Here is a 17,500-nt window from a genome sequence, read left to right on the forward strand (position 1 = left end):
ACACACACACACACACACACACACACACACACACACACACACACACACACACACACACACACACACACACACACACACACACACACACACACTGCTAATCCACACTCCCATACAGTTGATCTGTTATGATTACGTAAAGGAGGCCAAGCAACAGAGGAGATCTGGACAGCAGCTTTCAGCCACGCTAGACTAGATTAGTAGGTCAAGTGAAGTGACCAACGGACAAATCCTTGTAGTGGGTTAGCTGAGGTTTGTTAAAGATGCTCCTAACCTAGATTACAGTTTTTTACAATCACTTTGGCACTAATTTCGGGAACCTTGATGTCATTTTTCAAAACTCTAGACACAAAACTCACAACCGATGATCAAAATGCACATTTTTCAAAACTCGAACACTTTTCCAACTACTTGGATACAATACACATAAAGCTAAGATCATTTGTTCGTAGGACTAAAATCACCTGTTCAAAATGACACAACTTAACATCAAAGTATTACCATTTCAAAACGCAATTCACACATTACATCTGAGATGACTGTCTATTCATTTCATTACAATGATCTAACTATCGATTCAACTGCTCAAAATGATAAGTGACTGTTGCATTACTCTTAATGCATAGTTTTATGGAAACTGACAAACAATATTCCATGTTTAGATCATGAAAGTTTCAGGATAATGAGATCCATTGACAACAATTACCGTGGAACATGAACCAATTGGACTACATTATCTATGGATGTAATATTTCATGATCATTCTTTATCAGACACTGTTTCTATGGTCTCATGTACCACTTTTCCAGACCATGTTTTCAGATTTGACACCTATCTAGTACTCGGTAGGACCCCCTTTTGCCTCCACAACAGCCTGAATTATTCATGGTGTTGTATGCTATGAGATGCCATTCTGCACACCACTGTTTTAAACAGCTGTTATTTGAGCATTTGTGGCCTTTCTGTTAGCTTGAATGAGTTTGGACATTCTCCTCTGACCTCTCTCATTAACAAGGTGTTTTTGCCCACAGAAATGCCGCTCACTGAATGTGTTTTGTTTATCGCACCATTCTCTGTAAACTCTAGAGACTAGTGCATAAAAATCCCAGGAGGGCAGCTGTTTCTGAGATGCTAGAACCGCCATGTGTGGCATCAACAATCATATCATGGTCAAAGTTGCTCAGATTACTCATCTTGCCTGTTCTAATGTTTGATCGAACAACATCTTAAGCTCTCTACTCTGTATACTCTATATATTGAGTTGCAGGCAGCCACATGATTCGCTGTTCGAATGTAACCTTCCTTGATGAGCTAAATCAGGTATGTAGAGCTGATGGCGTGACCTATGTCATTGTGTGGGATAATGTCAGGTTCCAACCTGCTCCAATGGTGCAAGCATGGTTTCAGGCCCATCCACAATTTACCACCCTGTACTTACCCCCATACTCTCCTTTCCTTAATATGATAGCCCTCACGAACAAGCCACCCAGTGTCAGGCCTGGATTGGCCATGCCCGAAGATTCTTCCCAAGATGTTTGGCTAATGAAAACATCCATTGTGATGTGGATGAGAACACATGGCCAAATCCACAAGACAGGGTTGAGGGAAATATAGAAGTACAGTAATCAATCCTTTGTTTAGCTTTTTACAGTAAGCCAGGTGAGGAACACTGCAGTTGAAGTTTTACTGTAGTTTTTTTCTTTTTTTGTAGCAAATTATTTTTGCTTTGATTCAAAGAAACCTATGTTGTGATTTTATTGTATTTCATCAATAAATTTCAGATTTTGTTCAATGATTCCACTGTGTCTGTAGTATTCTCTAGCCCTTTTACAGTGATGTATTTACGTGTAGTAGCATAATGAAACGTGTCACATATTTTGTACTACAATATTTAATGATTGTACGAACAACTACACAGTGAAACTATTGGTATCTTGTGTGTGGGTGATCTAAATGATTGTTCCTATGGTATTTCATGATAAATGAGTTATTTGAACCAATGATTCTGCAAGTGCAAGGTTTCTTTAAAGATATGAATGCACAATGCAATGTTTTGAACATTGGACAGCCTGTGTTACAAGTGATGACCGTTTTGAGTTTTGTGTCTAGAGTTTTGAATAATGACGACGAGGTTCTGAAATTAGTGCCAAAGTGATTGTAAAAAACTGCAATTGAAACTCTCACAGCAAACCTAGCTAATCCTCCTGTGAACTACATTTTTGTCGTTTTCTCCTTAATTTATTGTTGTTTTTCTAACCAGTTTTTCCACTTCCTGTCCCACTCTGCAGTGTCGTCATGCATTACCACGTACAAGAAGACGCCTCCGCTGGTGCCGCCACGCACCACCCCATCCAAACCTGTCATCTCCATCACAGCCCAAAGCAGCACCGAGTCGGCCCAGGACGCATACATGGACGAGGGGTCAGGCCTCCGGACCCAGATCAGCACATCCCAGCCCAACCTGTCCAACTCCACTGAGAGCATCGACAGTATGAAGGTATATCATATAGTAACATTTATCGTATATTATGAAAATATTATATAGGTACAATCTGTTTTGAATTTGCCAGTGTCATTTTGTGCTTACGATGTTATCAGTGTTTTTGTAAAAAAAGAAGAAGATATTAACCCCAAAAATATATATAATAATAATATTATATTTGAATGTTATTATTATGAAGGCCCTGACTGCAGCTATCGAGGCAGCTAACGCCCAGGTCCACGGCCCGGCCAGCCAGCACGTCACCAACAGCACCATCACCATCACCGCCACCACCACTGCCTCCAGCAACAGCAAGAGAGACGCGCTCCGGAAGTGCCTCTCCATAGGGATACAGGTGCAGATATGCCAACGGTGTTGATAACACATTGACCACATGCTGACCACACATGGCCATATTGGAATGTGATCATACATAGATAAATCATAGAGTGATGGAGAAAAAATATCAACCATAAACTGTAAGTCTTATCAGAGAAAAATCATGACTCTTTGGCATTCCCCGTCGACCTATCCTGTGGTCTGTTCTTAATTGACTAATCTCGGTTAACCCAGAATCTTGTGTCATTTGGTCAGATGCAAACATTTATGTTCACGTAGTCAGTCCACGAGAGATTATTAGTTGACGTACCTGTGTAAATAACGTTTAAATAAAAATGAAATATGTTTTCTGTTGCAGGTGGATGGACCAGAGGACATTAGGGGGACAGAGGAGCACTCCAAGTTCCAGTCAGTGGGTATCCAGGTGGAAGAGGAGAGATGGTGAGCAGAGAGAGAGAGAGAGGATGTGAACGATTTTCTGTCATTCATGTCAGTGTTTTTCTTGTGTCATATTGTAGTCCGCTGGTGTCTCTGCATGCTGACTCATTGTGCATTCAATTGGCACGTCTTTTTCTAACACTCCCCTCTCTGGCCTGAGATCAGTATGTATACAAATGTGTGCCTTGGAGTTGGGCCCATTGACCGTAGGCTACCGGATCCCTCATCCCACCCCCCACATCACCACACAACAGCTGTCCCCAGCTCTGAGGAGTTTTGACATCAGAGCCCCTCAACCAGGGGGCCCATGGATGCAGTGACAGCTGGGGGAATAGAGGATGTGTTGCAGGGGATGAAGAAGGGGGAGAGGGAGAGGGAGAGGGAGGGGATTAAGAAGGGGGAGAGGGAGAGGGAGAGGGAGAGGGAGAGGGAGAGGGAGAGGGAGGGGGAGAGGGAGAGGGAGATGGAGAGGGAGGGGGAGAGGGAGAGGGAGAGGGAGAGTGAGAGGGAGAGGGAGAGGGAGAGGGAGAGGGAGAGGGAGAGGGAGAGGGAGAGTGAGAGGGAGAGGGAGAGGGAGAGGGAGAGGGAGAGTGGGCAGTTAGTTGACAGCCATCTGTTGCACCAGTCATTGTGATGTCGCCAGGCCACTTAGGGGGGCGGGGAGATTTCTATCATTGTTCTGTTCTTTTCAGTACGTGGTCAACCCCCCCCCCAACTCTCTCCTTTGCCTGCCCGACACGTAACAGTTCCTATAGTGTCCCTACCTTCCCTATAGCTCCCCCTAAAGCCTTCCGCATGGTTCGGTTTCGGCTGGTGACTAGCCAATCACGGCTAAGCGAACCGAACGAGTGTGCTCGGATGCTCCCTTAAAAGAACATCGCTTGGAAAACGAGAAAAAAGAGGCAATAGTACTGCTTGTTCATCTTGAGATGCCGTAGACAGTATAGACTTCCTCAAAATATTCAGAATTCATCTAAGATATCTCAAGAAATCTGTCTTAGTAGCACAATTTTAAATCTAACTAAGATGAAAACGATTAGTCTCTTGTTGAATGAACAAAACAAAACACTCAATTGAAGGATCCCTACTGTTGACCAATCACAGACGAAGAGGTGTAGACTTCAGCCTGCCTAGAGAAAAAATGTGCGTGCACGAACAGCCGGAAAAACCCTTTCCGAAGACCCAAACAAGTAAAAAGATTGTCATAATATATGCACAAACTGTTTCCGAACTGTTTCGGATGAGGAAGCATGTGGACACCTTAGGAACCTCTGTACTCCTATAGGGCCGGCCTATAGCATGCCAATTGACCACTTCATTGGACAACTGCCCTGACTGATTTACACGGAGCATTTGCATGGGCTGGAAGTTATGGGAACATTCCTGGTTCCTGGAGTTGTGTAAAAATATGTCACGCAGCAGGCAGTTATGTGTCAGTGTGTCTGCCTGCGTAACGTAACTCCCATTCACTCTACACAGTAACCCCTCTGTTAGTCAGAGCTGAGGCGAGGTGACCAATTTAGAGACTGCACTGGATGCAGTAATCTGATTTCATAATGTAAACAGAACATGGTCAGGAATCAAAGAGCCCAGTCTCAACCTACCAAGGTCATTTCCAGGACTGCAGTTTCAGAGTCAGAGGCAGGAATCTGTGTTGCATCCCAAATAGCATCCGATTCCCTATACTGCTACTTTTGACCAGAGCCCTATGGCTAGACCTATGGGCCCTGTGTCAAATGTACTGCACTACATAGGGAATAGGGTGCCATTTGGGATGCAGAAATCTGGACTAATTTTTCCTCAAAGAGCTTTCCTCAGCTGCCTAACCATGTAAAGAAAAGGAGGCACACCTCCAAGCAGCCAAGGCAAACATTAACTCCTGTAGACACTTCCACTAGTCCAGTGGCACTGGGGTTTAATGTCACACATGTGCCTTCCCTTGGTGTATGTTTGAGTGTGTGTTTTTGTTTGTGCATGTTTGATTTTGTGCATGTTTATGTGTGTGTGTTCTGTGTGTGTGTGTGTGTGTGTGTGTGTGTGTGTGTGTGTGTGTGTGTGTGTGTGTGTGTGTGTGTGTGTGTGTGTGTGTGTGTGTGTGCATGTCCCAGCAAGGCAGGGTTGGTCCTGGGAGGTCTGGGCTGATTGCCCCTATACACTAGATTCCCAGACGGTGAGAGTGCATTTCTCCTGTGGCCCTGCCCCACTCACAATAAATGTGTGTGTGCGCGAGTGTGTGTGTGTGGGGTCATAACCTTACCTCAGTGTTTGAACTGGGCTTAAGCCTGCCAAACTGAGAGGGAGTGGAGGGGAGCAGTAAAAGATAAGAACACTACAAACAACCTGGCTGCCTTTTAAAGACATCTGTCAACCGCCTGCTAAGACAAGTTTATGTTGTCTAATGTAAGTTATTATCAATAATCTCACTTTATGATTATATCATTAACATATACTGTACGAACTGAAAATTGTCCTTAAAAATAATTCTGTAATAACATAATATTATAAGTTTAGACAATGTTCAGGTTCCTTAACTGTACAAGTGTACCAAGTTTCATGCTTTTATGATAAAGTGAATGATTTGTTTTACATACCGCCTGGATTAAATCTAGCGATTTCAATCTAATTCATAATCCTCATTTAAACGACAGATACTCAACAAAGGTGTTCCAACTTATGTCATGGGCCTATACATTCCTTATGGTGAACTCATTCCAAGATGGCGGCTTATGGGTTAGGTGAATGTTGGAGTTTGTTTCCACAACTGGCTCTGCAGTAACTGGTAACATGGAATGTGGGTGTGTGTATGGTCTATGGTGGTCTTAAACCATACAGTCCTTTTATCTTTGAATGGTTCTTCCTAGAACCCTCTATTATGAGCAGTTCCATCAGCCTTACTAGCCTTTCAAATGTATATCTTTATGACAGTACATGACATATATCATAAGGACTTTGTTTGAGGGCCTAGGTATACCCTAACACAGTGGCGTTAGGAAAATCTTGGTTTACAGGCCACATCAGTCCTGCAAGTCACATTATGATGGTTTGCAAAGTGGTGTGTAATTCCAAATGGAATCCAGCCAGAGTTCGGACATTCAACAAGTGGAATTTTTTATCACCAGCAACCTGCATTCAGAATGACTTCCATGGTTAGGAACATTGTGCAGAGACTACCTAAACCATCTAAACTAGAACAACCATTTCAGTAACAGGTGCAATATGTCCAACTTCTAACAAATGTGAAAAACAATTAATGTACATGCAAAAACACAGATATTTAAACAAACAATTCTCATATTGCAATAGGAAATATGATGGTATATATATATATATATATATATATATATATATATATATATATATATATATATATGTGTGTGTGTGTATATATATATACAGTGCTGTGAAAAAAGTATTTGCCCCCTTCCTGATTTCTTATTTTTTTGCACATTTTTTGTCACACTTAAATGTTTCAGATCACCAAACAAATTTTAATATTACACAAAGATAACCAAAGTAAACACAAAATCCAGTTTTTAAGTGAAAGTTTTATTTATTAAGGGAAAAAAGCTATCCGAACCTTCATGGCCCTATGTGACAAAGTAATTGCCCTCCCTTGTTAAACCATGAATTTACTGTGGTTAATCACATTTTTTGCAAAGCTGAGTTCAATTTCACTAGCCACACCCAGGCCTGATTACTGCCAGAACTGTTGAATCAAGAAATCACTTAAATAGAACCTGTCTGACAAAGTGAAGTTGGCCAAAAGATCTCAAAAAGCAAGACATCATGCTGCGATCCAAAGGAATTCAGGAACAGATGAGAAACAAAGTAATTGACATCTATCAGTCTGGGTTACAAAGCCATTTCTAAAGCTTTGGGACTCCAGCGAACCACGGTGAGAGCCATTATCCACAAATGGAGAAAATTTGGAACAGTGGTGAACCTTACCAGGAGTGGCCGGCCTACCAAAATTACCCCAAGAGCTCAGCGACGACTCATCCAAGAGGTCACAAAAGAACCCACAACAACATCTAAAGAACTGCAGGCCTCACTTGCCTCAGTTAAGGTCAGTGTCCATGACTCAACCATAAGAAAGAGACTGGGCAAAAATGGCATCCATGGTAGAGTTCCAAGGCGAAAACCACTGCTGACCAAAAAGAACATAAAGGCTCGTCTCACTTTTGGCAAAAAACATCTTGATGAACCCCAAGACTTTTGGGAAAATATTCTGTGGACACACGAGACAAAAGTTGAACTGTTTGGAAGGTGTGCGTCCCGTTACATCTGGCGTAAAAGTAACATAGCATTTCAGAAAATGAACATCATACCAACAGTCAAATATGGTGGTGGTAGTGTGATGGTCTGGGGCTGCTTTGCTGCTTCAGGACCTGGACGACTTGCTGTGATTGATGGAACCATGAATTCTGCTCTCTACCAAAAAATCCTGAAGGAGAATGTCCGGCCATTAGTTTGTGACCTCAAGCTGAAGCGCACTTGGGTTCTGCAGCAGGACAATGATCCAAAACACACCAGCAATTCCACCTCTGAATGGCTTAAAAAAACAAAATGAAGGTTTTGGAGTGGCCTAGTCAAAATCCGGACTTGAATCCGATTGAGATGCTGTGGCATGACCTTAAAAAGGCGGTTCATGCTCGAACCCTCCAATGTGGCTGAATTAAAACAATTCTGCAAAGAAGAGTGGGTCAAAATTCCTCCACAGCGATGTGAAAGACTCATTGCCAGTTTGCGCAAACACTTGATTGCAGTTGTTCCTGCTGAGGGTGGCACAACCAGTTATTAGGTTTAGGGGGCAATTACTTTGTCACATTGGGGCATGAAGGTTCAGATAGCTTTTTTCCCTTAATAAATAAAATCATCACTTAAAAACTGCATTTTGTGTTTAGTTGGGTTATCTTTATGTAATATTTAAATTTGTTTGATGATCTGAAACATTTAAGTGTGACAAATGTGCAAAAAAATAAGAAATCAGGAAGGGGGCAAATACTTTTTCACAGAACTGTATATACTGTATATGGTTCTATGTAGAACCCTTATTGCCTTCCAAAGAACCCTTTTTGCCTTCCAAAGAATCATAAAACAGCCAGTTCTTAGGATGTTAAAGGTTCTTGGTAGAACCCTTTGCCTTACAAAGAACCCTTGCCTTCCGAAAGGGTTCTTCTGATCAAAATGGTTCTGGGTAGAACCCTATCCCCCAGCAAATTATTATTTAAATTTAACCTTTATTTAGCTAGGCAATTCAGTTAAGAAGAAATTCATATTTACAATGACGGCCTACACCGGCCAAACCTGGACAACGCTGGGCCAATTGTGCTCTGCCCTATGGTACTCCCAATCACAGCTGGATGTGATACAGCCTGGATTGGAACCAGGGTGTCTGTAGTGACGCCTCTAGCACTGAGATGTAGTGCCTTAGACCACTTTGCCACTTGAGAACCCTAAAGAACCGATTTGGTACCCACTTTTTTCTAAGAGTGTAGTGATAACTCTTACTAATGGGTTTAAGCTATTAGCGTCATTCTAGACTGAGGCTTTGAGGTAGCTTTCCCAAATTGTGTTAATTCAGCTTTTCCATGTTTAGAGGGGTGGTATGCGCACATCCATAAAAACTTTCCCCAGGTGCTGGATCTGAGTGGATAACGTAGAACAAAATGTAAATCCCCACACTGCTACCAAAGTGTTTAATAAAACTGGGACAACTTTGTGACACAAACTGGGATTCAGCTTATCTAGACTTAGCCTGAACATAGTAAGAGAAGAAAACGATACCGTATAATTAAGGAGTTCTACTGTAGCCACAATCCAGACTGACAAAGTCATCCGGTCTTGGAGCAGCTTTTCCCCCAGTTGGAGAGCAGAGCAGGGCTCCCTTATTCACTGAAGTGATTTACAAAGACCTGTGAAGGACTCCACCTGACTGCACTGTAATAAGGCTCTGTGAAGGACTCCACCTGACTGCTCTGTAACAAGGCTCTGTGAAGAACTCCACCTGACTGCTCTGTAACAAGGCTCTGTGAAGGACTCCACCTGACTGCACTGTAACAAGGCTCTGTGAAGGACTCCACCTGACTGCTCTGTAACAAGGCTCTGTGAAGGCTCTCCACCTGACTGCACTTTAACAAGGCTCTGTGAAGGACTCCACCTGACTGCTCTGTAACAAGGCTCTGTGAAGGACTCCACCTGACTGCACTGTAACAAGGCTCTGTGAAGGACTCCACCTGACTGCTCTGTAACAAGGCTCTGTGAAGGCTCTCCACCTGACTGCACTGTAACAAGGCTCTGTGAAGGACTCCACCTGACTGCTCTGTAACAAGGCTCTGTGAAGGACTCCACCTGACTGCACTGTAACAAGGCTCTGTGAATGACTCCACCTGACTGCTCTGTAACAAGGCTCTGTGAAGGACTCCACCTGACTGCTCTGTAATAAGGCTCTGTGAAGGACTCCACCAGACTGCACTGTAACAAGGCTCTGTGAAGGACTCCACCAGACTGCACTGTAACAAGACCCTCTTTTGCTTTGGTCTTTTATTTTCTCCCCCCCCTCTCTTTCTCCCCGTTTGCATCTCCCTCTCTCTCTCTATTGCTCTCTCTGTCCCTGTCCTTCCCTCTCTTTCCCTACTCCACACCCCGCCCCATTTGTCTCTCTCTCTCTCTCTCTCTCTCTCTCTCTCTCTCTCTCGCTCTCTCTCTCTCTCTCTCTCTCAATTAAATTAAATTCAAGGGGCTTTATTGTCATGGGAAACATATGTTAACATTGCCAAAGCAAGTGAAGTAGATAATAAACAAAAGTGAAATAAACAATAAAAATGAACAGTAAACATTACATTCACAGAAGTTCCAAAATAATAAATAGATTGCAAATGTCATAGTATGTATATATACAGTGTTGTAACAATGTGCAAATGGTTAAAGTACAAAAGGGAAAATAAATAAACATAAATATGGGTTGTATTTACAATGGTGTTTGTTCTTCACTGGTTGCCCTTTTCTTGTGGCAACTGGTCACAAATCATGCTGCTGTGATGGCACACTGTGGTGTTTCACCTAGTAGATATGGGAGTTCATCAAAATGGTGTTTGTTTTTGAATTCTTTGTGGATCTGTGTAATCTGAGGGAAATATGTATCTCTAATACGGTCATACATTTGGCAGGAGTTTAGGAAGTGCAGCTCAGTTTCCACCTCATTTTGTGGGCAGTGTGCACATAGCCTCTCTTCTCTTGAGAGCCAGGTCTGCCTACAGTGGCCTTTCTCAATAGCAAGGCTATGCTCACTGAGACTGTACATAGTCAAAGCTTTCATTAAGTTTGGGTCAGTCACAGTGGTCAGGTATTCTGCAACTGTGTACTCTCTGTTTAGGGCCAAATATCATTCTAGTTTGCTCCGTTTTTTTTGTGAATTCTTTCCAATGTGTCAAGTAATTATCTTTTTGTTTTCTCATGATTTGGTTGGGTCTAATTGCGTTGCTGTCCTGGGGCTCTGTTAGTTTTGTGAACAGAGCCCCAGGACCAGCTTGCTTAGGGGACTCTTCTCCAGGTTCATCTCTCTGTATGTGATTGCTTTGTTATGGAAGGTTTGGGAATCGCTTCCTTTTAGGTGGTTGTAGAATTTAACAGCTCTTTTCTGGATTTTGATAATTACAGGTATCGGCCTGATTCTGCTCTGCATACATTATTTGGTGTTTTACGTTGTACACAGAGGATATTTTAGCAGAACTCTCAATTTGATGTTTGTCCCATTTTGTGAATTCTTGGTTGGTGAGCGGACCCCAGACCTCACAACCATAAAGGGCAATGGGTTCTATAACTGATTCAAGTATTTTTAGCCAGATCCTAATTGGTATGTCAAATTCTATGTTCCTTTTTATGGTATAGAAGGCCCTTCTTGCCTTGTCTCTCAGATTGTTTACTGCTTTGTGGAAGTTACCTGTGGCGCTGATGTTTAGGCCAAAGTATGTGTCGGTTTTTTGTGTGCTCTAGGGCAACGGTGTCTAGATGGAATTTCTATCTGTGGTCCTGGAGACTGGACCTTTTTTGGAACACCATTATTTTGGTCTTACTGGGATTTACTGTCAGGGCACAGGTCTGGCAGAATATGTGCAAAAGATCTAGGTGCTGCTGTAGACCCTCCTTGGTTGGTGACAGAAGCACCAGATCATCAGCACATTTGACTTCAGATTCTAGTAGGGTGAGGTCGGGTGCTGCAGACTGTTCTAGTGCCCTCGCCAATTCGTTGATATATATGTTGAAGAGGGTGGGCTGCATCCATGTCTCACCCCACGGCCCTGTGGAAAGAAATGTGTGTGTTTTTGACAATTTTAACCGCAGACTTGTTGTTTGTGTACATGGATTTTATAATGTCTTATGTTTTTCCCCAAATACCACTTTCCATCAATTTTCATTACAGACCCTCAAGCCAAATTATTATTTTTAAATCAACAATGCATGAGAAGACTTTGCCTATGTTTTTTTTTTGTTTTTTTGTCAATTAGGTTGTGCAGGGTGAATATGTGGTCTGTCGTACGATAATTTGGTAAAAAGTAAATTTGACGTTTGCTCAGTACATTGTTTTCATTGAGGAAATGTACAAGTCTGCTTTTTAATGATGATGCAGATGATTTTCCCAAGGTTTCTGTTGACGCATATCCCATGGTAGGTATTGGGGTCAAATTTGTCTCCACTTTTGTGGATTGGGGTAGTCAGTCCTTGGTTCCAAATATTGGGGAAGGTGCCAGAGCTAAGGATGATGTTAACGAGTTTAAGTATAGCCAATTGAAATTTGTTGTCTGTACATTTTATCATTTCATTGAGGATACCATCAACACCACATGCCTTTTTGGGTTGGAGGGTTTTTATTTTGTCCTGTAGTTCATTCAAGGTAATTGGAGAATGCAGTGGTTTCTGGTAGTCTTTAATAGTTGATTCTAAGATGTGTATTTGATCATGTATATGTTTTGCAGTTTGTTCTTTGTGGTCTAAGACACTGCATCTCAGTGCAAGAGGCGTCACTGCAGTACCTGGCTCGAATCCAGGCTGCATCACATCCGGCCGTGATTGGAAGTCCCATAGGGTGGCGCACAATTGGCCCAGCGTCGGGGTAGGCCGTCATTGAAAATAGGAATTTGTTCTTAACTGACTTACCTAGTTAAATAAAGGTTAAATAAAAAAATATAGAGCCAAAAAGATTGGAGAAGTGGTTTACCCATACATCTCCATTTTGGGTAGATAATTCTTTGTGTTGTTGTTTGTTTACTGTTTTCCAATTTTCCCAGAAGTGGTTAGAGTCTTTTGATTCTTCAATTACATTGAGCTGATTTCTTACGTGCTGTTCCTTCTTTTTCCGTAGTGTATTTATATATTGTTTTAGTGATTCACCATAGTGAAGGCGTAGGCTGAGGTTTTCTGGGTCTCTGTGTTTTTGGTTGGACAGGTTTCTCAATTTCTTTCTTAGGTTTTTGCATTCTTCATCAAACCATTGTCATTGTTGTTAATTTTCTTCGGTTTTCTGTTTGAATTTTTTTGATTTGATAGGGAAGCTGAGAGGTCAAATATACCTTTTAGATTTTCTACTGCTAAGTTTACACCTTCACTATTACAGTGGAACATAATAGGGATTGAATTTGTGGTTGCCTAATAGTTTTTTGGCAAGTCTCCACACTACATTCCTTCCATCTATAGCATTTCTAAATATTACTCAGTTCCTTTGGCTTTGATGCCTCATGATTGAGTATTGCTCTGTTCAAGTAGACTGTGCTTTTGCTGTGATCTGATAGGGGTATCAGTGGGCTGACTGTGAACACTACATCTCTCTCTCACTCCCTCTCCACAGTCATTCAATATGGGTTGTGTTTGGCCTTACCCCTCACTGCCCTGACACAGACAGGAAGTTGTTAGGAGGGAGCTGCTATAAAGCAGGCTGAGATCATTATGACTGCACACCTGCTCAGAGGACAGCTACTCTTTAACTGCTGCAAACACACACACACACACACACACACACACACACACACACACACACACACACACACACACACACACACACACACACACACACACACACACACACACACACACACACACACACACACACACACACAGGCGCTGGTACAACTCCACTGTGAGTGTCTTTGATCTCTCCGGCTCCCCTCCCCCTCTTGTTCTCTGTTCACGGAAGAGCGGTGATGAATGGTGCATAGGGAGAATAGATGAATGGGTGAAGGAGGAGAGACTGACCGGAGATGTGAGGCAGATGGATGGAGCGACTTCTGGGTCTGTATTAGTGTCACCCTGTGGGCAGGTCATTTCGGTGTGTGTGTGTGTGTGTGTGTGTGTGTGTGTGTGTGTGTGTGTGTGTGTGTGTGTGTGTGTCCTGCTGTAGTCCGCTGTTGTCTCTGCTTGCTTACTGTCCACTCATTGTGCATTCAGTTGGCACCTCTCTCTCTATCACTCACCATGCCTCTGGCCTCTCATTCATCACTCTGATGGTGGTGGGCTGCTGTATAGAACCAGCCAAGTGAGTGTGTGTGTGTGTGTGTGTGTGTGTGTGTGTGTGTGTGTGTGTGTGTGTGTGTGTGTGTGTGTGTGTGTGTGTGTGCCCGTGTGTGTGTGTGTGCGTGTTTTGGAAATATGTTATTTGCGTGCAAGTGTGTGACTTTGTGCTAGTGTGTTGGCACGTTGCTCAGAGAGACTTGGCAATTGGAGTGTTACAGGGGCACAAAGCCTCCCGAACCAATTCAAAAGCTTCACCCCCAAGCTGTACAGTGTGGCCCTGAGGGTGAGTATGTGTGTTATCTCTGAGACTCAGCCCTGCAGCACGACAGGGGGACAGATGAGACCACGCTCCATTGCCTCTGAATCAGCCAGGTGACCAAACGCCCCCATGACATTCCTCCCAAACACCCCACACCTGGCTGATCTGATCTGGGATCTGTGTTAATATACTACGCCTGCATGTCTTCTACTAGCCCCACATTTTGTAACATCTGACCTCAGATCTGTGGTTCTCTCTCCAGTTACCACAGGATGACCAGGTCCAACAGTGTGACCACGGCAGTCCAGGCCGACCTAGACGACCCTGACTACTATCCCGTCGACGCTCCAGAGATGGCGATGCGCCACTCGGCCACCATGCCCCGCCAGTACTCCCGGGACTCCACCACCTCCACCGTCTCCATCCAGGGCTCGGGCAACCACTACCACGCCCTGACTGTGGAGGAGTATGGCGAGGTGGGTGTCGACCCATCCATCCTGCCCCCACCCGACCCCTGGATGGACCAGGTGGAGGGGCCAATTGAGGTGGTGGGGGGGAGGGGGTCGTTGTGTCCCAGGGACGGGCGCTGGTTCCTCAAGCTGCTGCAGGCTGAGATGGAGCGCATGGAGGGCTGGTGCAGACAGATGGAGCAGGAAGAGATGGAGAACGAGCTGCCGGACGAGAGTGAGTGGTGGCTACACACCTGCACGTACAGATGTACATACAAAACAACTTCAACTAGAGAATATTCCGCTGAATATGTGGAAACTGGTGCAGAAGTGGGGTTGGGTTATATCCATTGTTTTCCCTCTCTCTGTATCCCTACGTTTATTCCCTCCTTCCCTCTCTCTGTCTGTGTCCTCCAAATGACCCAACAGACTTAGTAGACGGAGTGAAATTGTCTGAGTTCCAAATGGCACCCTATTCCCAAGATAATGCACTACTTTTGACCGAGGCTCAGTTCAAAAGTAGTGCACTACATAGGGAATAGGGTGCCATTTGGGACACACTGGGTATTCATGGCAGCTGGCCACACTACCTGCTTGTTGCCTGCTATCTCCTCTGCCAACTTACCAGGCATAGTTATCAATAGGGAGCCAGCTGGGTCCCGCCACACATCTGTCCTGTTCTGTAAAATGGCCTTTCACAGCAACGCTCAATAGGGGTTTTCATTCTCAAACTCACTTAATGACATCGTTCAAGCCTACTACCAGCACCATAGCTCCAGATTGACAGCCCTACACTGACACTGTCTGCATCCCAAATAACACCCTGTTGCCCTACTTTTGACCAGGGGGAATAGGGTACCGTAGGGTTCTGGTCAAAAGTAATACACTATAGGGAATAGGGTGCCATTTGGGGTGCATTCTCAGAATAGCCCAATGTGGTAGACCTTGTACAGCTAGAATAGATTTGTCCCTAGTGACATAAATGTTTTCTTCCTTTAGACTTTTACTGCATTGGGCTAAATCAGGGTCACACAGACAATGTTTCTTGGTAGTCTCAAATCTACTTTGAAACAAAAGCAAGTATACACCTGACACACGTGGTTATGGGCTTAAATAAAACGAGACACCTTGAACCATGTCAGATATAGAGTTGAAATGCATTACATTTTTAGTTTGCATCTCAATAGTATACTTTGTATATACTGAAACAAAAATATAAACGCAACATGTAAGGTGTTGATAGCATGTTTCATGAGTTGAAAGAAAAGCGTATTTTTCAAACATTTTGTGCACAAATTTGTTTACATCCGTATCGAGTGAGCATTTCTCCTTTGAAAATATAATCCATCCACCTGACAGGTGTGGCATATCAAGAAGCTGATTAAACAGCATGATCATTACACAATCACACATTGTGCTGGGGCAATAAACTACACAGAACGCACTGCAACTGCCTCTGCAACGCAATTCTACAAGCCACATCCGGCTTCTTCACCTGCGGGATCGTCTGAGATCAGCCACCCGGACAGCTGATGAAACTGTGGGTTTGCACAACAGAAGAATTTCTACACAAACTGCCAGAAACCATCTAAGGAAAGCTCATCTGTGTTTTTCGTCCTCACCAGGGTCTTGACCTTGACATAACCGACTTCAGTGGGCAAATGCTCACCTTTGATGGCCATTGGCACTGTGGAGAATTGTGTTCTTCACGGATGAATCCCGGGTTTCAACTTTACCGGGCAGATAGCAGATAGCGTGTATTTCGTCAACGTTGTGAACAGAGTGTCCCATGGTGGCGATGGGGTTAGGGTATGGGCAGGCATAAGCTAAGCATAACGAACACAATTGCATTTTATCAATGGCAATTAGAATGCACAGAGATACCGTGATGAGATCTTGAGGCCCATTGTCGTGCCATTCATCTTCCGCTATCACCTCATGTTTCAGCATGATAATGCACAGCCCCATTTTGCAAGAATCTGTATACAATTCCTGGAAACTGAAAATGTCCCAGTTCTGGCCTGCATACTCACCAGACATGTCACCCATTGAGCATGTTTGGGATGCTCTGGATCAACGTGTAAGACAATGTCTTCTTCAATATCCAGCAAATTCGCACAGACATTGAAGAGGAGTGGGACAACATTCCACAGGCCACAATCAACAGCCTGATCAACTCTATGCGAAGGAGATGTGTTGTGCACCCTAGAAGCAAATAGTGGTCACACCAGATACTGACTGGTTTTCTGATCCACACCCCTACCTTTTTTTGTAAGATATCTGTGACCAACAGATGGATATCTGTATTCCCCGACATGTGAAATCCATAGATTAGGGCCTAATGAATTTATTTAAATTGGCTGATTTCCTTATAACTGTAACTCAGTAAAATCTTTGAAATTGTTCCATGTTACGTTTATATTTTTGTTCAGTGTACATCACAGAAGACTGAAATATAACATAAAATACTGAAAATAACAAAAAAAAAAGAAAAATGTTGAATAATTACGAAATTATGAAAAATAATAATAACATTCCACCCATGAGGACATTAGAGGGCGCTTTGGTAATTTGACTGCAGGAAAGGGCTACGGCTAATGCAATATTTCTGATGGAGAGAGCACAGTGTTATGTGAGGGTGGTGAACTTTGGCACGTCTGCTGATCAGCCCTTGTGTAGGGATTCTGCAGTGAATTTTCTCCCTCTGACATGTAAGTCGAGGTTGTGTATTGAGACGGAAGGCTGGTTCAGAAATCCCCCACTCTCAAAGCATGGTGGGGGCGTTGTTTATTTGATGTGCAGGATAAACACTCCCCCTTTCATCTAAACTCACAGTTTAGGTTCCCAGTTCCCGCTCTCCACATATTTATAGCCTTGCACTCATCAAAGGCAAAGGCTGTGTGACTCCAAGGTGATTTAACTAAAGATGTCTGTCTGTCTGTCTGTCTGTCTGTCTGTCTGTCTGTCTGTCTGTCTGTCTGTCTGTCTGTCTGTCTGTCTGTCTGTCTGTCTGTCTGTCTGTCTGTCTGT

At 43.4% G+C, this 17,500-nt stretch overlaps 1 protein-coding gene across 3 annotated transcripts in view; it reads left to right on the forward strand.

Moving 5' to 3' along the window:
- The window catches only part of LOC115154326 (disks large-associated protein 1-like), a 297,949-nt gene that overhangs the window by 278,548 nt on the left and 1,901 nt on the right, over positions 1–17,500 (forward strand). For all 3 annotated transcript variants that reach the window (XM_029700440.1, XM_029700451.1, XM_029700458.1), the window contains exons 7-10: positions 2,286–2,494; positions 2,679–2,834; positions 3,177–3,259; positions 14,284–14,705. In XM_029700440.1, the coding sequence (XP_029556300.1) occupies positions 2,286–2,494; positions 2,679–2,834; positions 3,177–3,259; positions 14,284–14,705 (870 nt within the window). The remainder of the gene's footprint in view (positions 1–2,285; positions 2,495–2,678; positions 2,835–3,176; positions 3,260–14,283; positions 14,706–17,500) is intronic.

This window comes from Salmo trutta, chromosome 2 (assembly GCF_901001165.1).
Source record: "Salmo trutta chromosome 2, fSalTru1.1, whole genome shotgun sequence".
NCBI classification, from domain to species: domain Eukaryota; kingdom Metazoa; phylum Chordata; class Actinopteri; order Salmoniformes; family Salmonidae; genus Salmo; species Salmo trutta.